The sequence below is a fragment of the Cibotium barometz genome, chromosome 19, assembly GCF_041138505.1.
Source record: "Cibotium barometz isolate CiBa-2024 chromosome 19, ASM4113850v1, whole genome shotgun sequence".
Lineage (NCBI taxonomy): Eukaryota > Viridiplantae > Streptophyta > Polypodiopsida > Cyatheales > Cibotiaceae > Cibotium > Cibotium barometz.
Window position 1 is genome coordinate 30,693,368 of NC_141064.1, and position 22,254 is coordinate 30,715,621.

The 22,254-nt window shown below is 44.4% G+C and overlaps 1 protein-coding gene across 1 annotated transcript in view; it reads left to right on the forward strand.

Annotated features, from left to right (window-relative positions):
- Positions 1 to 4,148: 4,148 nt before the first annotated feature.
- Positions 4,149 to 22,254, forward strand: part of LOC147628443 (RNA polymerase II transcription mediator) — a 35,091-nt gene continuing 16,985 nt past the window's right edge. The window contains exon 1 of the mRNA XM_086813590.1: positions 4,149 to 4,306. Within this exon, the coding sequence (XP_086669716.1) occupies positions 4,227 to 4,306 (80 nt within the window). The 5' untranslated portion in view covers positions 4,149 to 4,226. The remainder of the gene's footprint in view (positions 4,307 to 22,254) is intronic.

The window sequence follows — 22,254 nt, forward strand, 5'->3', positions numbered from 1 at the left end:
GGGTGAGTTGTTGTATGGCAAGGGTTGGGTGGACATTTTAAGATGGATCGATATGAGTGTACTAGTTTTGGGATGGGAGCAGTATCGAGGTTGTTTCCAGATACCTCCTTTACAGAGATACCCTAGATATTATTATATACATTGAGGGGTGAGTTGTTCTGGTGAGAGTCATTTACTAATTTATTTTTACTGCAATTCCATCCTATGTGGCAAATGTGAGGAAGATTCTATGGGCTGTATTGTTCTTGTATTTGTGGGGGTGGAAGACTTATTCTAGATGTTATGGGACTAGTTTAGTGAAAAATATGGTATGAGTGATTCCTTAGAGGCGTGACGAGAATATCGTGTTTTCTTCTATTAGAGGGTCATCTCAGATGAGGATTGAGGGTCTAGAGTTAGATGCTGAGTGTTGGAGGGTGGCTGGACTCTATGACCTTGCATTGAATTTTTTTATAATTTTTTCTTTTGTCATCAGTTTGCCCATTTTGGGAGAGAGTGACTGCATTTGTGGACAGTTTTAAATAGTGAGAGTCGGGGTTAATTTGGTTATAGTACCTATCATTTCATAGTTTTGAGGCATTCAATCCCTTGAGCAATCGTGATTTATCATATGCATTAGGATTTTTTAGTGACAAGAAGAAGCGAGAGATTCGAGCCTTGATATCCATGTTGTTAGATGATGTTGATCTTACAGATGATATGAGTGAGTATGAGGGTGGCCTAGATCTTTCTGATTCATAGTTATGCTTAGACTATCGTAGTAGCTAGTGTTCTTTGTTAGGATTGTTAGTTAGAAGTTTCTAGTTTCTTTCCTATTAATAATATAAAATTAGAAAAGTATAAAATATTTATAATAGTAATAAAATTGAGTAGGTCAGTCCACGTAGTGTTTAGTGGTGTAAGTGCATATAAAATGTGTTTGTTTTGTGGACGAGAGGAGCTATGAATATAGACAATAGATAAGAGGCAGTGGGAGTGTGGAAGTGAAGTTTTAGCAATCCTATTTGATGACATCTACCCATCCCTTCTCGAGTTCTTTCCTTGTGTTCACGTGGCCTTCGTGGAGTTGGGCCTCAAGAATTTATGGGCCTCTTCTTTATGCTTTTGGGAGGCTTGTTTGAGAGCTAAAATCTCTCGCTCAAGGGTTTCCACCTACTTGCCATGTTGTTCCCTCGTCTTTGGCATCTCCTCTCAGAGCTCAACTGTCTCTTTTCCTGTTGGTCATCCTAGAACACCAAGATGTCCTTTAGCACATCTCTGGCAAGAGTTCCCCGGTTGTTGGGTTATGAACTCGCGTTTGCTTGGGCATCCCAGCTTGTCTATCGCTTTCTTTAAATCTCCTTGTAATCCGTCCCACTTGTTGGATCGATTCATGATCTTGTGTGTCCTTCATTTGTGCGATGCACGAAGTTGAGAGGGGGAGGCCTTTCACATTCTATAGCTTGAAGAGAATCCTATTGGGGCCAATAGGGGCTGCCTTGGTGGTAGGCTGGGGCGAGACAGAGAGAGGGAAAGAGAAAGCGAAAGATAAAAATTATGTTGCTGCCTTGGGGGCCTGAGAAAGGGTGGGTGGGATAAGGGAGGCGGACGAAGCCAGTGCACAGGAACAAGCATGTCAGAGGCATAAGTAGCGTAGTGCACTAGCATGAGCAGGGCACACGGGGCGCATACGCGAGAGAGAGAGAGAGAGAGAGAGAGAGAGAGAGAGAGAGAGAGAGAGAGAGGGAGAGAGAGAGAGAGAGAGAGAGAGAGAGAGAGAGAGAATATTGAATATGCAAGAGGTTGTTAAGGTATCGCAAGCTTGGACTTAATGTTAAGGATTAACCAAAGTTACATGATAGTAGTGCTCCACAGGTAGAATACTTTCCATGTACATATATAACATATTTATATAAGAGTTATTTACATTCGTTTAATTGTTATGTATGTATTGGAATATTTTAAGTTTTTTGTGCGTGTTGGAATAATTGCTTTTTTATTGAAACATTTTAATTTTCAGTCATCATTGGCACCTATTGAGGTCTTTAAGCGAGTAGCTTAGGGGGGGTGTATATTGGAACCTTTAGCACGTGGAGCTTTTTATATAGGAGGTATCCATGTGCTTGTTTTAAGTTTTATTTGCGTATTGGAATATTTCCTTTTCTTAGAACATTTTAATTTTCTATCATCTTTGGCGTTGAGGTCTTTAAGAGAGTAGCTTAGGGGAGGTCTATATTGGAACCTATTAGCATGTAGAGCTTATACATGCGCTTGAGAGTGGGTTCATGTTTGTGTGGATATACTTGCCCATGTCACGTTCATAATGCACATATAATCAGGTGGATGTTTTTGGTAGTTAATAGCTCCTTTGGCTACTATGTGCCCCTTTTTCAGGTAAATATTCTTTATGCATCTCTAGGTGCCAATCTAACTTTGCTACATAGTTTTTTATTTACTCTTTGACCCATGTAAACAATTATTCTTACACCAACTTTTCCATCCTTCCCTTATCCTCTTTATTTAGCTTATCCTCACATCCATGTCCTTCTAATCCATAGGTGTCTACCTCCATTGGTGCTTATTCTTCCTTGTTATCCTTATCAAACTATTCTCTTAAAGCACAGCACAATGGGAAAGGTCCAAAGTTTTGTGTGTGTTTTGTCTTATAATTCCTCTTCTCCTTTATTATAAAGAGGGGATTACCACCTATTAGATAAGTTAATTCTAGCTTTTAAATTCCAAGTCTTAATCCATACCCTCATATCAAGTAGTAGGCTCCCGACAACTACAGTTAACTACATGTCTCCTGCTGCTAGCACATGTTCTACTTGCTATACATGTTATTCTTTAAGGGTTTGGCAATTGCCTTCTTCATTTGTCAAAGCTCTATTATCAAGGAATGAATTATCTTGCTTGATCCAAACTGATCTATGAACAAGATTAATTGTCAAGGAACTAATTATCTTGCTTGATCCAAACTCATCTATGAACAAGATTAACTGTGTTGTTGGTGCATCAACAATCATCTTGCCCTAACATGCAAAGTGAGAGAGAACAAAGCAAGCTTTGAGTTTGGATCAACCATGCCATAATTATAGTCATACCCTTGGACATGGTTCTCTTCATCATCATGTGCCTCCATGCTAAATTTGGGTAGAGGTAGCTATAGACCAATCACACACACTCATTGGGGAATCACAACTACTTGAGCGTCAAAAGGAAGTGGCTACCATTTTGACAAGCACTTTAACCCCTTGGATTGAAATCTTGCTTTTACCTACCTAACTTTTGTTTTTATGCATTAGTCCTTTTAAATTAGACATGTTGCCTATCACTAACCCTTGCCAACACTTTAATTGTATCCCTATTTGGCTTGGTGGATGTCCCTTTCCCTTCGGGTTTACACTCCTTGAGGGCACCACCCACCATTAAAATTAGTGTCCTTAGTGTGATTGCTTCTTGGACTCCCCCAAATGATTCATTGCAAACATCTTCTTCATCCCCTCATGTGCCTTAATCTCATGTCCCCTTTGTGCCTTAATCTCATGTCCCCTTTGTGCACTTCTTCATCTCCTCACGTGCCTTAATCTCATGTCCCCTTTGTGCACTTCATTCCATGTGAAACATGCTACGCTGTAGCTTTTAGCCTTTGATAAGCTTCAGTGATCTCAATGCTTACTTTTTATCACGTGAATTATAGGCTAACTTGTGTCTATGTGAACTCCATCTATTATGCCTATTATTCCTTTCCACTTCAATTACCTAGGCTTTGGTTGGTTGTCTTACACCTCAAACACTACATTGAGACACATACCACTCTTAGTATCAATATATGTAGCACTCATTAACACGAGTGCCACTTTGAGTATGTGTATGTGTAACAACCCATTGGTATGCATACCACTCCCTACTTTATATTAGTACATGTGGGGGTGAGTGGAATGAAAAAATATAGATAATTTTTTTTAAAAAACAATGGGCTTGTAAGGCTAGTTTCCATGGGAATAAAGGAAAGTTTGCTTATGAAATAATCTACTTAAGGGTAGGCATTGATAGAAAGAGAGTTTTTCTCTTCTATTTTATTTGATTTTCATTTCTTTTTTATAATTTTCCTTTCTCTTGTCTTTTGTTTGCATAACATTGAAGTCTAGCTAAGCGGACGAAACTTATTGATATAAAAGGTTTATGTGGATATTTTTTCTAAGCGATACTGTCGACGAGGGCAGAAAAGAGCAACAGTCGCGATAATGGTAGCGGTGAATTTGGACCTACTGCCTTTGAAGCGCGTTTTGGCGATTGAAGAAGCTGGCACAGAACACCTCCCACCGTACTCTCTCTCTCTCTAAACCTTAGCTTGCTCAATTGAATTTTCTTTCTTACGGATCAATGCGTCTTGGAAAAACGGTTCATGGTTTCTAACTGTGTAGAAATCACACTTTGGAAAAAAGGAGGGTGCCCGTGTGATTACATGGAGCATGAGATTCTCCATCGTTGCAACTCGAGGGAAGAAGCTTGATGTTCAAGCACAAGCTGCGTCTTATGGATGTCTCGAACAGGGGAGAGTGAGAGCGTTAAGTTATACCATGTCGCTTTTGTGTGCACACATGGATGGATCAGGGAGGATTATAAGATATGCAATGTCGTACACACACATGGATGGAAATATGACACTTGCCATATTAGCCATGACATGACTCAGATACCAATGAAACTGGTTGTTATCATCATACATTCGCATGACCCTATTCTTGCTTTAACTGATGCCTCAAGGAAGTATTTTTGCTATGCTTTGCCTTGATAATGACCTAATCATGGGCTGCTTGTTGGAATACGCAGCGGATATGAGACAAACAATTGAGAGCAGGAAAACGCAGAACTCCATGTTGAAGATGTGCCCACGTAGAAGACAAATACAGTAGAGAGCAAAATGCAGAAGAGGGAGAGTGAGAAGCTGTATAAACTCTGCTATATACAAGATCCGGTACAATATGCTGGTCGGCTAGCCATAAACTAGCTGACAGCAGCCCTTGCTGTCCACGACTGAAAAAAACAGCCAGTCGGGTAGTAAAGCCAAGTCGGCCGGGACAACAACAGTCGGCCAGAAGAGAATAACCCCACGACCAGGAGATAATGGAAAAAATGCATGGAAAAATGGAGAAACACCCATCACCTGGATCACTCCAAGAACCACAGGACAACCTCCCACACCTGGTAAAAATAGGGAAAAATATGGAGAGTGGGGAAAAATGAGAAAACACCTAAATCGGGCGGGCACAGCCGTGGTGTAAATATACAGACAAGAGATGACTGCCAACACCCCCTCTTTGCTCCTGGATGTGAAACCAACCCCAGGGAGTTGGGAGTGCCGTTGGAGCATAGCCTGAGGTAGAGACTTCATGAAGAGGTCCACCACATTATCCTCCGTCGAATAGAACTCTAGCAAGTTGTCATCAGCAACAATCTTTTCATGAACAAAATGCCTCTGGATGACTGTGGGTTCCACCAATGGAAGCGCAATCCTGCCAAGTAACCTTTGCAACCTCACCACCTCACAAGCAGCACCACAAGCAGCCCGGTACTTTGCCTCTATCGATGACAAGGCAAAAGATGGCTGCCTCTTACTGCTCCTGAGCCAAGGGAAAAACTGTAGCCTGATGTCAAGGTCCTTGTACCTAGCTCTCCTCCCCAATCTGAGTCACTCCATCCATCAATCCCCCTCCTGTGTAAAAGAGTCCAAGATCCTTCGTATGCTACAGAAACCACAAGATACGCAATCTTGCCTCCTAAAGAGTCCTCTGCAAACATGAGCTCAACAGCCTCATCAGGAAGCTCCTGTCCAATTTGGTATCCAGCAACCCATTCTGCTTCCCAGAGGGCAGGATGGAGATAGTTCCCGATGGCAGAGGGGGGAAGCATTCCTCCCAGGTGTTGTATGTTCCGGCACTTGGTTTTCATCTGTTGTTAGCGCATCAGGTTTGCAAGACTGGGGTACGGGTGGAGTTTGATGAGCATTTTGTTGCTCTCCAGGACAAAGCAACAGGCCAAGTGGTTTGGGAAGGCGTAGTGGAGAATGGAGTTTACAGGCTTTCAGCACTCTCTCTCTCAGGTCCTCAGGTTTGTGATGAGTGGCAGTCTAGTAATGGCCACTTAAGTGTGGATACGCTGTAGGTGCGGGCTTTCCGAGACCAGGTGGTGGATAGCTTGCCAGAAGATGGCAGCAGTTGGCAGGAACTTTCCAGTACTGATGTTGGTAGTTCTTGTGTTCGCCAGTCAGAGGAAGCTGAACAGGTCACTTATGCTCTGATGTCTCGTAGTGTTCGGGACATAGAACTTCCAGTAGTTGAGGATGTTCTTTCCACGGGGACCTTTCGGAAAGCCAGGCAGGTGGCAGGTGCTTACTTGCAGAAGGAGGTGGTTTCTCCAAGCTTTGTGGTTCCGGATTCAGAGGGGGTGGTTGACAGGTTTCATCAGGTTTCCAGGACTTGTTTGTGCACCATAACAGGTGTTGATCCTTGTGAGCAGTGTGATGCCTTTTTGACTCAGAAGCTGTATGGTTCATTGATCTGGTTGACGGACACCAGATTGGACGGGAGCTTCCTGATGAGGCAGTTGAGCTCATGGTTGCGGATGACTCTTTGGGAGGCAGGATTGCGTTTCTTGTGGTTTTTGCGGCATCCGAAGGATCAGGGACTCTTGTACACAGGAGGGGGATTGTTGGATGGAGTCCGACTCCATGGTTGGAGTGACTCGGTTTGGGGAGGAGATCCGGACACGAGGGGATCTACTTCAGGCCCAGGAGCAATTTTGCGGAGCAGTTGGAGACATCTTTTGCCTTGTCGAGAATAGAGGCAGAGTACCGGGCTGTTTGTGATGCTGCTTGTGAGGTGGTGAGGATGTAGAGGTTGCATTGCAGGTTTGGGCTTCCACTGGAGAAACCCATGGTCATCCAGAAGTACTTTGTTCGTGAACAGATCGTTGTTGCTGATGACATCCTGCTAGAGTTCTGTTCGAGGGAGGACAGTACGGTGGACCTCTTCACGAAGTCGCTCTCTCAGGATTTGCTTTGGCGGCACCCCAGCTCCCTGTGGTTGGTTACACAGCCAGGAGCTGAGAGGGGGTGTTAGAAGTCATCTCCTGTCTAGTTTTATACACCAGGGCCTTTGTTGTGGGTGTGCCCGCCCTTATCAGGTGTTTTATCATTTTTCCTCACTCCCCGCATTTTTCCCCTATTTTTTTCCATTTTTCTGTGGCTTGGGAGGCAGCCCTGAGTTGGCTGGAGGATCCATTTGCTGGCCGACTACATTAGATGTGTGTATTGGAGTTGGCCGACTGCATCTGATGCAGTCGTGGATCCTCAGAGCTGGCCGACTGCAGATGCAGTCGTGGAGCCTTTTTTCAGCAGGCCGACTGCACATGTGGGGGCATATAAATAGGCCCTCACCCCCATACCACTCAGTGTATCATATTCGGGATCTTCTTGTGTATATCAGAGCAGAGTTACACGCCTATTTCTCTCTCTCTCTCTTGTGCTGTTTTTCTGCATGCGTTTTCGCTCGTGTGTTCCCAGATCTGGTCATCATCTCCTCTGCGTATTCTGACAGATGAAGCATTTGAGTCCATCTTCTCTAATTGCAGAATTGCTGGGGTCTTTGCAGCTGAGACTGAAGAATCAGCACTCTTCCCAGACCGCTTAGGACACTTTCTCCAATACTGGCCTTTCTTGCCACAGTCATTGCAGGACCACTCGGCCTTCAGTTTCTCTCGATCCGTGTCAGGCTTCTTCTCAGAAGACTTCTCCGATGAAGCCTTCCCTTTGCCCTTGTTGTTATTCCGGCCTTTCGACCGTTGGCTAGTTAAGGCCTCCAAACCTCTGCTGTGAGGAGGGTTCGTGAATTGTTCCTCCTAGTCCAAGACCAGGGGCACAAGCTCCTCCCATGTAATGGTGCTGAGCCTGCCACTAGTAATCAAAGAAGTGTAGAAAGCGGAATACTGAGAAGGCAAGTGGGACAGCAAAGTGATGGCCATATCTTCTGATGATATCTCCTTCCTTGCCTGAAGGACTTCTTGCAGAAGGGCCTGCAGCTTGTTAATATGCTCCTGCATCGTCGATGACTTTGCAGGGCTCATAACCCACATCTGTACTTCCAAGGAAATCCTCTTCATGGGCGATGTCCTGTTGAAAAGAGAAGCCAAATGCTGCCATATACCTCTGGCTAGCGTCATATGCTTTACATGATTGATTACCTGCGGTGTGCTATTGAGGAAGATAAATAAGCGGACCCTGGCGTTGACACGATCCCACAACTATGCCTGTGCCTGTGCCTCCTGGTTCTTTCGGGTTGACGGTAACTCCCCTTCCTCTACTTTTGGCCGTGGAACCCCAACAACGACGAAATCAGCAAGGTCGTATAATTCCAGAACAGATTCCATCATAACCTTCCAAATGCAGTAGTTGTTCCCGTCCAACTGACGGTCCACCGGGAACGTGGGGAGTGTAGGGATCTTCACATGCCTCTCGCCCATCTCTAACAAATCTGCCATTGCGGGGATGTACTCTGAAAAAGGGTGGGTGGGTGGGAACAAAGAAGAACTTACACCTGCAACAAGTGGCTGTCCAGCAAATCAGCCCACCGTTCTCTTGCTTCTCCTCTTCCCAAACAGTCCCGAACAGTGCACCAATCAGCAACGCAACAGTCCCCCTCTTGCTCACACAAATCCCAAGAAAAGGGCTCTGATACCATGTCAGAATACGTAGCGGAGATAGTGACAAAATCTGGAAACACAAGAGCAAGTGCAGAAAAAACAGCAATGGAGAGAGGCATCTAACTCTACTATATATACACAAGATCCCGAATATGATACAAGATGAAAATAGCAAGGGGTGTGGGGGTCCATTATATATGGACCCTAGGCAGCAATCGGCCTGCTCCAGAGACAGCCGACAGGTGCAGATTCTCCACGACCAGCTACAAGACCAGTCGGCCAGCAAACATAAGTCGGCCAGCAGTGTACTGAAGTCGGGTACAATCGACCAGAGAAAGAATGCGCCTGCCAGCTCACGAGCCCCCCAAGCCACAGATAAATGGAAAAAATATGGGAAAAATACGGGGAGTGAGGAAAAATGAGAAAAGCACCTACAAGGGCAGGCACACCCACAACAGAGGCCCTGGTGTCTCAGTAAAGACAGGAGATGACTCTTAATAGTCCCTTTAATGATTAAGAGCAATTAAGGATAATTAAGGGTAATGAAGAGAGATCAAGTCACAATCGTGACATTCCCTCCCGCTTAAAATAAGACTTTGGCTAAATAAGAGACTTCTGTTGAAGATCTTTGTCATTGGGCCATTTATGCTTGCACTGAGAAATATTGAAGATGTTTCCTCTATTGTCTTGCTATCGTGCTTTAAATGCTAAATCCTAAGTTGTAGCATCATTCTTGAATATCTTGTTCTTTGTCTGATTCCAAATGTTGGGCTTGAAGTTGACTTGGCTATATTGCGATGTAGAAGAATCTGAATGTTCAACCATGAATTCTCTCGAAGATACTTGAATAGTATCTGTTGAAGTGTTCCGCTTCATAGTAGTGAAGTACTCATCCAAGTTGTCAGAAGAATGCTTGAAATTCTCTACAATGTTGAAAACTTTATTCTCTTGCTTGATATCGATTGTGTCATCCCATGTGGGTAAGGTTGAAACAAGTGTTATATCCGCTTTTGTAATCTCTGTGTCTTCAAAGAAGTCCATCGTGAGTGACTAATCATCTTGAGTAAAGAATCCAAGGTCTTTTCAACATCATCTTGCTGTTCTTTTGAAGTCATGCTGGAAGAATCCTCGATGTTGTCATCAACTGACTCAATAACGTTTGCCATATCTGTGTCAAGGTTAGGACTAACATGAAGTGCATGAGCTACTGCATGTTTTCCTTTTGAATTATCGGAGCAGTCTTCTGAAGTTGAAGATTCCACATTACGGTTTTGAGAAGCATTAGGTTGTTTAGGACATTCAAACCATCTATGGTTGCCATTACAAATTGTGCACAATCTTGTCCTTTGTTATTCACGAGAAGGTGAAGCTATTGTAGGATGAGGAGTGTGAGATTAGTCATGTCACTAGTCCCGTCCGTGATCAGATGCACTTGGTTGAAGGAATTGTTGACGCTGAGAATGATTAAAAGATGACCCTTCTTGTCGGCGAGGTTGCTGTGAATGTTGCCAAGGGGAGTTGGGTCGGAATTGAAAGTTGTCCGATGAGGATTGTCACGAGCCATACGTGAACCATTGCCATAATAACCTTGAGAGGCCAATGTTTGAGAATTCGGATTTAGATCCGCTACATGCTTTGCATAATGTATGGAAGTAGCAAGGTCAACAGGGTTGTACTTTTGCACGTTGGTACGAAGTGTGGGGTTTAAACCTTCAATGAAGGCATGAAGCTCATTCGCTAGGGACAAAGAATCAATCTCCAGTATCAAATTAGTGAACTGCGAGATATAAGAAGCCAAAGAACCAGTTTGGCCTAAATGGCGTGAACGAGTTCGGGCTTGAAAATCCGCATTGGCAAGAATGAACTGCTTACGAATGACCCGCTCAAATTTTTCCCACGTCATAACCATTTTTCCAACATGTTGTCGCCATTGCCACCAAAGTAAGGCAGTATCCTTAAGTAAGGATGGGGCAAATGTAATCTTCTTGGCATCGGTAAGGACCATCAAGTCAAAATACAGGCAAAGTTTGTAAAGCCATTGTTTAAGTGTACGCTTATTGCATTGTTCTCCATAGGACTCAGGGGGTTTAACTTCCAATTTCTTTGTTTTACTAGCTTGCAAAAGAGACGATAAAGAGTCTTAAGATCATCACCTTCCACCTCAAGGGGAATGTTGTCTTCATTGTCTAGTACTGATGCTGTAATGTCGATTGCTAGTACAGAACTTGTATGAAAATGGCAATCCGTCTGTAACTCTTGGGATCTGAGAAGCCAATGTGGCCATGGACTCTTTAAGTTGTTGAAACTGTTGCTGCATTTGTTGCAAAGCCTGTTGCCAATCCGTTGGAGTTGGATTGCCAGGGTGGTGGGTTTCGTCCTCCATAGTAGTAGGCTAAGATGAAGACTCTACAAATTGAGGCTCTGGGGGTTGTGGTTTTTGACGCCTTTGGCCCTAGTGAGAACCATTAGCAAGTAGGGGGAGCAGATACATTATATGAATTGGAGAAGTTAGGTTACAAGCTAGCAAAGCTGTTATAGACCATCCTGTATGAGGAGGAAGTTCAACTGGAACCAAGAGCACTGGGACTGGTTCTTGTTGATGAAGAGGGAGCAAAGGGGGTTTTCATGTCTATGTAAACCATAAATCCCGATTTGCACACTTGAAGTGCGTAGTACCCATATGATGATGAATTGTGGCTTTCTTGAACATTAAAGTGCCACATTGTCTTGGCTGTTGTTAACTTGTTTGTACTGTATTTTTATTTATTTTTGCTCTTCGTTGGCCGTTTGCAAGTGTAGGCGGCGACTAGTCTTGAGCGGTTGTCAGAGGGCTGGCTGATTCGCCACTTGTCACGTGACATTTCCTCCTGCTTAGCTTGGCGGCGGGTTCATAGCTTCGAGATAGCCCATCCTCCTTAACCCTTGTTGCCGTCAGTCGGACCACTTTCCGTTCGTCTCAATAGTGTAGGTTTTGAAGTGGTGTACTGAGAGCAAGTCTGGTTTATCCTCATTCTCACTTTTTGTTTTAGGCATGACATTTCTAGCCTCACGTTTGGCTTCTGCCATTGTGCCTGTCGGCTGCCTCTGGAGCAGGCCGACTGCTACCTGGGGTCCATATACAATGGACCCCCACAGCCCCTTGTCATGTGTGTATTGTATTGTATTCGGGATCTTCTTGTGTATACATAGTAGAGTTATACGCCTCTCTCTCCATTGCTGTCTATTTTCTGCACTTGCTCTTGTGTTTCCAGATTTGGTCATCATCTCCGTTTTGCGTATTCTGACAGCTTCCAGCTTCCAGCGATGTAGAAAGATCTGCTCAGGCTCTATCACCTCTGTTTCATCAACCATTCTGGCTGCTGCTCTTTTGGAACATTCTGCAATGAAGGTCCAATATAAGGCTTTAACCAAGAGACGTGGAAAACGTTGTGCATTGTCCAACTGTCTGGCAATTTGAGTTACATGGCGACGTCGCTTATCTTCTTTATGATGGGAAAAGGACCAAAACTTTTGAATGACAACTTTGGACAGCGCTTGTCCACTTTCTTGAGTCTTTCCTTCATGATCCTTAAATATACCCATTCACCTTCTTTGAAATTGACGTCTCTCCGTGTCTTGTTTGCCTGTCTGGTGTAAGCCTCCTAAGCTTTGGTAAGACGCTCTTTGACGGACTTAATGATGGCTAAAAAAGTTTCTGTCGTCTTGCTGGCTTCTAAGGAAGGAGAGATCATCCTCGTGAGAAGGGATGAAAATCTTCGACCAAAGGCTGCCTCGTACAGAGTGCTGACAACACTAGATGAGTTAGTGTCATTGAGAATTGCCTATACCAATGGGAGATGAAGTGCCCACTTCGACTGCTGATCATGGCAGTACGCTTTAAGCACATTGAAAACCAACTGATTGTAAATGTTGGTTTGGCTATCGGTTTGGGGATGAAATGCACTGGACAATTGCAATTTGGTACCAAAGTTGTCGAACATCGCTCGCCAGAAGTCAGATGTAAACTTTGGGTGCCGATCTGAAGTAATGGTCCATGGCAAACCACAAACTGGATACTAATGTCAGAGAAAGAGCCGGGCTATATCTTCTACTATGGCCGTCTGCTTGCATGGTATAAGCATACAAAATTTATTGAATGTGTCAACTATCGTCATACACTAAGTATTTTGAGATCCAGTAGATGCGGGAAGGGGTCCAACAAAATCCATTAAAATGTCGTGAAACGGACCCTTAGGAATGGGCAATGGGTGAAGCAACCATGCCTGTTTGTTATGAGGTACTTTCACTTTTCGACATATAGAACACTGAGAAACATAGTTGTACACATCCCTACTCATCTTCGGCCAATAAAACGATCTTTCTAACTTCTCCAAGGTACTGTTGATCCCGCAATGACCACCAACAAGTGAATCATGGGCATCATGGAGGAGTGCTAGTCTTTTCTCCCTGAGAACACATAGGTGACCCTTGTAAAAGAGACAACTGTCCTGAATGGTGTAATGACCCGGTTCTGAATAAAGGGCGATACTGTAAGGAGTTCCAAATTTTGGACAATCTATATACTGTGTCTTCATACTGACTAAATCTTTTCCTTGTATTTCCAACACAATGGACTCTTGTACTGTCTGAATACTACCTTTGCGACTTAGAGCGTTTGCGAGAGGTTGTTCTTATCCGGTACAAACTCAATCATTCCTCCAAATGGTTGGAACAACCGACTCCACCGGTGTTGTCTATTGCTCCACTGGGCACTTGGCATAGTTTGTAACCACTTCAAGGCCTGGTGGTTTGTCTTCACAGTAAATTCCCTTCCATAAAGAAAAGGTTTCCATTGCTTCAAGGCTGTGATAACCCCTAGCCACTCTTTGTCATATATAGAATAATTTTTTTCTACATCATTCAACTGTCTGCTGTAATACGCCACTGGTTTGCCTTCTTGCTGCAAAACTGCTCCTATGGCGAGATTACTGGCATCAGTGATTACCTCAAAAGAGTCATCACATGATGTGAGTTTAAGAACCGGTGCTTCAGAAGTTGCCTTTTGCAAAGCAAAGAAAGCCTCTAAAGCCTTAACTATGATCTGTCTTCTAGTCTTCACGCCCTTGAGCAAATATGTCAATGGTGCTGCAAGGTTAGAAAACCGATCCATATGCGAGCTATATGCTTGGCACAAGCCCACGAAGGAACATATCTCTTGGGCTGTCTTTGGAACGTCCCAATCGAGGATTGCCTTTATCTTTTCAGGATCAGGTGAATGCCATTGGAACTGATCACATAGCCCAGGTACTGGACTTCTTGAACTCCAAATATGCTTTTCTTAGCATTGATGTAGAGTTCGTTGTCTCGCAAAAGCTGCAAGACCTGCTGCACTCTTTCACGTGCTGCTCTGCAGTGGTAGAAAAAGTAAGAATGTCATCCAAAAAAATGAAGAGACATATACCAATGAGTACGGTGAAGACTCGTGACATCATCTTGTTGAATGTCGCCGGTGCATTGCAAACCAAAAGGCATGACCACAAACTGATAATGCCCTTGTTCTGTTCGAAACGTAGTCTTTGGGATATCAGCCTCGAAAATCCTGACTTGATGATAGCCACTTTTGAGGTCGATCTTCGTGGCTTGGTAATCCACACAGAGACGTGCAGTCTTATGTATCTTTCTTTGGCACAAACAGAATCGGTGCCAGCAAATGGAGAGGAAGAAGGCCCGATGAAACCAGACCTTAGCAATTGTGCTAGTTGCGTCTCCAACTGAGCTTCCAACGCCTTGGAAAGAAGATACGGAAACTTACTGGGGGGCTCAACTCCAAATACCAATTTGATATGATGGTCTTCAGGATGAGAGGGTGGGGGTCTTGGTGGAAGGTCATCCCTCAACATGTCGTCCTGAAACTGTTGGAGGAGGCCGGTCATCTGGGGTTCTAATGGAGTTGCGGTGGATGTCGGTGGATGTCGCTCTCTACTGTGGGCGGACATAGATCATCGCACGCTCAACTCCCTTTCTGGTAGCTCTACTGGCTTGAAGGTGGGAAATAAGTGGAATACCTTGAATGCTCCGATCCTTGCGAATGATAGTAGGCTCAAGCAAACCTTCGACGATTGTGAGGGTGTCTTGCCTCCAATTAGGAAAGGGTGCATACTGGCGGAACCACTGAATTCCAAGGATCATGTCACACCCGAGAAGGGGCGAGACAATGAAGTCCCTCTGAAACTAGGCCTTCTGAATTGCGAAGGCAAACTGTTGAGCTTTCTGGGAAATGTGAGTACAGAGGCCGGGAATGAACCCGTCCACGTCCAAATGATACGTCACAAGGGCACATTTCATCTTGGTCGCCAACTCCGGAGAGATGGCATCTTTTGAACTGCCCATGTTGAAGAGGACAACAAATTGTTGCCCTTTTGTTGTTGAAAGAAAGAGCATCATAGGTTGTAGGCCCAAAGCACAAATTGTAGAAGGCTGGAAGCATTTGATTATTGCTGAAAATGAGCACGGGGGAAGCCCGTAGGTGCTTACAAGCACAAGAGACTGTTGCTGCAGACAATGACCTCCAATAGATATGCAAGAATGAGATGAAAACTGAGGGGAAGGGTGTGCACCCTTATATACCCCTCCTATGAGTTGGTTGGCCAATTGTAGCAGGCCGACAACTATCCAGTAGCATAAAATGCTATAAAATGCCTAAATAATATGTGCTAAATATGCCAATGCAGGGTCTCATAAAATGACCAATACAAGCATGAAAAGGTGATGTAGACCCTTTGGAGATGATATATTCCAACACCTCCTCTTCAACGCTAGAGGGGCGGTCCAATACTAGCATGTTGAAGAAACACCTCCAAAGTAGCTCTCGGAAGTGGTTTGGTGAACAGATCACCCACATTGTTCGTGGTAGAACAGTAGGCTAGCCGATAGAACAGTAGGCTAGCCGAAGAATTCCCAACTCGATCTCGTTCCTCTTTGGCCTTGCATTTGGCTTTCTCTGCCAGCTGTTCGGCCACTCTTCCTTCACGGTCTCACTTTTCCTTTTTAGTCATCGATTGACACCATTGTTCCATTGAGGAACTTTGTTCTTTAGGTGTCTCTTGTTGGGCCAAGGTTGCTTGTAATTCTGCCAGTTTTTTTTCCATATGCACTCTTTCGAGTTGAATCTGGAGTTGTCGTATCTGCTCCTTTAGCTTTTGGTTGTCTTCGTCTTCTTTTTGCGGAAGCGTTTCTTCGAATGGTTCTTCTTCTTTAGTGATGTCTTCGGAGCTTGATGCCATTGTGGATGGGTGAGTGGTTTTTCCCGATCTCAGCTTTACCATCCACAGGATGCCCTCACCCTAAGGTGCCTAGTTGAATCACGTCCCAAGCTCTGATACCAATGTAGCATGTGCCGAGCTAGGACTGTGTGAAACAACGAAGCCTTTCTTTAAACCCGAGTTTAGTGAGTCTTTAGCAATCCTTTAAAACAGCATACATGAATCTAAAAGAGATGTTGTAGAGACAACACCAGATGGGGTCCCGAATTACCGGCTAACTCCCCCCCCCCCCCCCCCCCCCCCCCCCCCCCTCCCTCCTTGCAAGCAGGAGTATTTGCTTTGTTTCTTCTTCTAGAGAACTGTATACAAGCTGAACTGTGTCCACAAGACTGAGCGGACAAACTGACTGACCGACCGCCAAACGCAAGGACAAAGCGACCAAACACTGGGCAGAACTGTGCATAAGCTTTAGGCGACTTTGAAGCTATCTTCGAGAGAAATACACTGGCCCCAGACTAAGGGAAGGTGTTCTGCTTCTTTGCCTTGGGTTGAGAGCACAAGGAGGGCTGTAAGTATGCACAGGCAAGAGCCTAGGCACACATGCTTGACTTCTGATGATAATCTTTGGTTTATATCTGATGATTTATGGACTGATCTGAACCTGTCCTTTTATATGCTTCAGGGTGCCCAGTCGGCTGCCCTTAAACCCCGTCAGCTAGCAAAAAATGTCCATGCAAATGTTTCACGACTAGCATAATATGCTAGTCGGCTGCCTGTAGCTGTCCTGGCCGACTGCTCCATAGCCTTCCAAAAGGCTGGTCAGCTGAGCCTAAAGTATGGCTAAGGGGTTGGCTACCCCCTTGCAAGGCAAGCCCACCTGGGGGGCTGCCTTGGGGCTGGCCCCCTTTACATGAAGTGCATCTACATGCTCTAATGCATCTACTGCTATGGCTGAACACTTGCTGAATTCTCCACAGTGGGTTAAGAGGACTGACCTAACACTAGGTTGGGAGACTGACCTATGTAGCTCATGCATGACATGTCCCGGATTGGGCTCACAAAGGGGTCACAGCATACGACAAATAAATCCTAAAAGGTACTACTTTTGTACGTGATTCTTGCACTGTTGATGAGCCAGTTTGTCACCATGTACCATAGTGCATGGGTGCACGTGACAAGCTTCCAGGTCTTGCACCTGCTTGTACAAATATGTCCACATGGCATCCAAGTGCGGGATGCATGTAACAGCTATATAAGTTAGGCCTACTATAGCAAGGCAGCTGTAGAGGATACATGCATGGATCTCGAGGATTTGGGTTTGCTACTTGTGAATAAATCAGGGTGAAGCGTGTTTCTATGTTTAAACTTGAAATAGGAGTGGCCCGAGGCCCCGATCTTATGTTGGATTCAAAAGTGCCAAGGTTTATTCCTAAGTTGGGACAAAAGGATTCAGCTTCTCAATTGAGGTCAACTCTTTAGAAGCTAGGGAGGATATCACAAGATGTGATTTTTACGCAAGAATTTCTCCAGTGGAAATTTTGTACATAGATTAGAAAGATGGAGGATTTTCTTGATAACTTTTTTTATGTGATTTATGTCATGTTTTTCAGCTGCCTGCTGCATGGGAAATGACTCGTACGTGTGAATTGTTTTGTGCCTAGACATTGCCTGGATCTAATGCATGTGAACGTTTATGGACCCAAAATTTTAAGGATGGGTGTGACCCGGTGCTTGTGGGCACCCTGTACCTGCAAGCTGGTGCTTTGATTTGGGTTTTGGGCACTCTGAACCAACTAAGTGGTTAGTCTGGGAGATGTCCAGCTGATTGTTGCTGATTTTATGAACTCTTTGGGTGGTTGGCTTGGTTGGGGAACGTGGGCTTTTGGAGTCTTTGGGTGTTTGGTTGTATGACTAGTGAGAGGTTTTTTTTTTTTTGAAGGCTTGTTGTTAACCACTTCACTAATTAACATGGTTTTGCCCGCCCTCCCTACCGTAAGGCACTTTGCCATCTTACCTGCTCAAACGAGCATGTATTTTTTGTAAGACAGTGTTGGAACATATAAAGCGGCCTCACGCCGAGCTTATTGTCAAATAGGGGGAGTCTAGAACTTCGTATACAAACTTGCTAAAGACTAGTAATAGTGGCCGGACCATTTTTAAGTTTTGGCCGGCCTAGTGTGACTAGTAATTGTGGCTAGACCATTTTTAAGTTTTGGACGGCCTAGTGTGAAAACGAGTCACTTGTATATAAGTCAATTTGGATACTAAGCCATACACGTTCCTTTGCAATAGAAGACTTGTGAGCTTTCTAGATGGTTGCTTGCTTGAATAGGTTTTTGCATGCTAGATGGTTGCTTGCTTGTAGGTTGCTTCCTCACATTAGCTTCTTCTTCCCCCATCTTTTGTGAGAGAGAACCACTGTGAAGGCCAATCTCTACTTGCCTCTATTTAGGCAAAGAGAACTCTTCCTTTAGCCCCTATTAGCAAAGGAGCATTCTGCTGTGATGTAACTATTTGGTCCTCCGAGCTCTATGCCCGGATACATGGATAGGCTGATGGACAGATGGGAATAGGGTTCATAAAAGTTGGCACAGGAAAAAGCAGGTCAAAAAGCAAAAAAGTCAAATTGTGTTGACTTCGAGCCAAGGGCACCATTGGAAAGAGAACACGGAGCCAAATCAAAACAACTAAAAGCCGCTTTTCCAAAAAGCAGCTCCAGGGCCAAAAAGCAAGAAAGCAAGGCCCTGAAGCTAGAAAAGCATAAATCAAAAACTTTGGCCATATTTGATTATTATTAAAATATTCAAAAGAGAAAAGACAAAAGCAAAGCATGGCAAAAAGCAAGGACCCCCTTTCAAGTATAAAAGAATCTTTGATCCCTCTTGAATTCATAGCCAAGGGTGTGGAGATATTTTTGGAGCTGACCATCTTCTTCATCAAGAACAACCGGCTGCCTTTGTACAGCAGCTTGCTGCCGTCAGAGCACCGCCTCATCTCCACTGGATTGCCGCCGTTGTACCTCTACTTTGCTAGGATCTCCTGTACAGTGTAAACGCCACCCAGCTCCGCCACAGCGCTGCCCTGTGAGCACCACCGCCGCCCTGCAGTCCTTGTATAACCGCAGCCCTGTGATCGCTGCCTGTAGACGCCCGCCTCCACCTTGTAGCACCTTCACCGGCCTGTAGCATTGCCTCTTAGTCTTCCTTAGCCGCCAGTACCAACATTGTCTGTAGACAATAGCGCTGCCAGCCAGCTGTCGACAGTTGTTAGAGTTGTGAGCCTAGCATTGCCTCTGGGTTGCCCTCTACGCCGATAGCATCTTCCCCAATCTGTGTGCCCCTCCAAAGGCGGCATCAAACTGTTTGATGAAGAATAAGGCTTTCTAGGTGTCCCGTTTTCCATAAAAGACATCGAACTTAACACTTTTCTCTCCCGGCTTGAAGTCCACTTTGCCGGTTGAAGGCTCCTTTGCCTTCTTCTCCCTTGCCAGGCCCGAGGATGCTGCATCTGATAGAGCGGGTCTAGGGATAGCTTCTCTATGTTCTCCATGAGTAGTGGATCGGGTAGCTCTGGATCCTTCTCCGATGGTAACTCCTTTGGCTAGTAGGTAGGCTTTGGTGGCTTCCACTCCTTTGGCCTTAGTGGCTTGGCCTTTGATAAAGTTTTCAAACATCTGAGCTTTTATGTAATCTTGTTCCTTCTTGGCTTTCCAAGTGAGGAACTCTTCATCTTGGAGAAGCTATCTAAACTGCTGAAAATCTCAGTACTCTGCCGATGTCATGGCCGCGGTTTCATGAGAAATAGATTGATGGCCTTGGTTCCCACCTAGACGTTCTGTATTGGCCTCATAGTTGTTCCCTTCATGGGGCCCTTGATCTCCCTCTGCTCTTGACATGGATTTGTCACCCCAAGAAAGATTTCTTCAAGAGAAATCCTAGTGATACCATTGTAAGCCCAACGAAGCGTGCAGTGACAGATTCAACCATGTGTCCAAGAGATATAGATAGAGAGAGAAGGGAGAGAGAGAGAGAGGTAGAGAGATTTTACACAGTACACCACACTGAGCGGGGAATAGGCCCCGCTCCCCTTCAGGAATTTATTTCAGGAGCGAGCAATCCAGAGGCTTTTCCAAGCTAGGACCAATATAACAAATGAATACAATATCAAACAAATATGTCGATGACGAGGTTGGGCTGAAGTCGGTATCGAGGCACAAGATCTCTGATGCCGAGCACACGAGGATGACCTACAAGAGTCTTACACCGAGCTAGTACCATAATCCAATATCCAAATCCAGACCAAAAGATCTCCAAGTTTATAAACAAGTCATAGAGTGGATGTGTATATTTGATGAAGTTCTTGATGTTGTGATGTATGGAAGATGTCAAACTTTGGTGTAGGAACAATCCCCAACAAATCTATCCAAACACTGGGTGGCGATGCTGGAGGAGGGGCACGGGTTCCTTTCAGAAAACAACCCGAGGAATTCTCCGAAAAGTCCAAACTCCGCATGGTCCGTATGCATTTAAAAGATTCGGCCTTGAATTGGTGGCTAAAAGTGGTGCAAGATGGGAGTGAACCTACATCATGGACCGATTTCAACAAGAAGTTCCTTCTCATAAACTTCGAAGCAGATGTGCAGAAGGAATGGGATGAGGTAAAGCAAAAGGTTGGTGAGAATGTGTCAACTTACCTTAATAATTTTTCAGCCGTCTCATTGAAATTTACTTCTTATACTCCCATTCCATCACTAATGGAAATGCGTAAGTTTGTCAATGGATTGCAACCTAAGCTTATGCAAGCAGTTTACATGGCAGGACCTAAAAGTTTGGAAGAAGCACAAAAAAAAGCCTTGCAAGCTGAAGCCCTACACATGTCTTGGATGTTGGGCAAATCAAAGAACGAAAATCAAAATCTATCCCAAAAGAAGAGGTTCAAAGGAGGATCTCAATCAAAAGGAATGAGCCACAAGAAAAGACGAACAAGAATGGGGATAAACCTCCTCTTTATCGGAAGAAGTTATCCCGCAAGCAACTTGAAGATTATGTCAAAGAGGGTAAATGTTTCCAATGTGGGAAGAAGGAACATATGGTTGTAAAAGGTCGTGATAGACCAAATCAAGAAGCCAAACCGCCCCAAACTAATGCATTGCCAAAGGAACTCCAACATCAGGATGAGACACCGCTAGAGAGAGCTTGGGGCAAAGTGGCAAACCAACCTGTACTTATCCATTTCGACAGTGGTGCTACCCACCACTATATTCATCCCCGAGTGGTTGAAGCCATGAACGTCTCCCTGGATAGGTTTGGAACTCCTATTTCTACAGGTGCCGCCTTTGAGGGAATGTCAGCCGAGGTGACTCCTATTTTGGGAAAGCTTTGCTTACAGATTGGAGACTGTGGATCATGAGAACTTTGTTGTTGGCAAAGTTGGACATTATGATGTAATTTTGGGTATGCCTTGGCATAAGAAGATAGACCCGGCCATTGATTGGGCTAGAGCTTGGAAACAAGATTAGGTTTCCATTTAAGGACAAGAATGTAACTTATGATGTAGGAGTTGGGGGAAATTCCATTCCACTTATTAGTCATGTTGTACAAGTTCCTAAAGCAATAAAGCAATCTATTTCCTCGTACTTGATATATGTCAGAGATCCAAAGGAATCTAAGAGTGATGAATCACTTCCAACTCTTGATCATGAAAGGAAAGATTTTCTTAAGAAATATGAAGATTGTTTTGCAGATACTCTTCCAAGAGAGCTACCTCCAAAGAGACCGGAAGATCATCGGATGGACATCATGTCAGGAAGTTCACCTCCTAATAGACCTCCTTATCATGTGAGTCGAGCACAACAAGAGGAGATTATGAAGCAAGTGAACGAGCTATTGGAAAAAGGTTTGATTAGACCTAGCTCATCACCTTTTTGCTCCCCAATCTTATTGGTTTAGAAAAAGGATGGTTCTTTGCGTATGTGTATTGATTACAGGACTCTTAACAAGATCACTGTGAAGAACAGTTTTCCTATTCCTAGGATTGATGACATCCTAGATAGATTGAATGGAGCCACCATCTTTAGTAGGATTGACTTGAAGAGTGGTTATCATGAAGTTAGGATTGTTCCAGAGGACATTCACAAAACCACATTCAGGACTACCTTCGGACTCTATGAGGATTTGGTGATGCCTTTTGGTCTTACCAATGCCCTGACTACTTTCAACCGAATGATGGAAAGAATATTTCGAGCATAGAGAAAGTTTGCAGCTACTTTTTTTGATGACATTATTGTGCATTCAAAGAATGAAGATGAGCATCGAATGCACTTGGATACGGT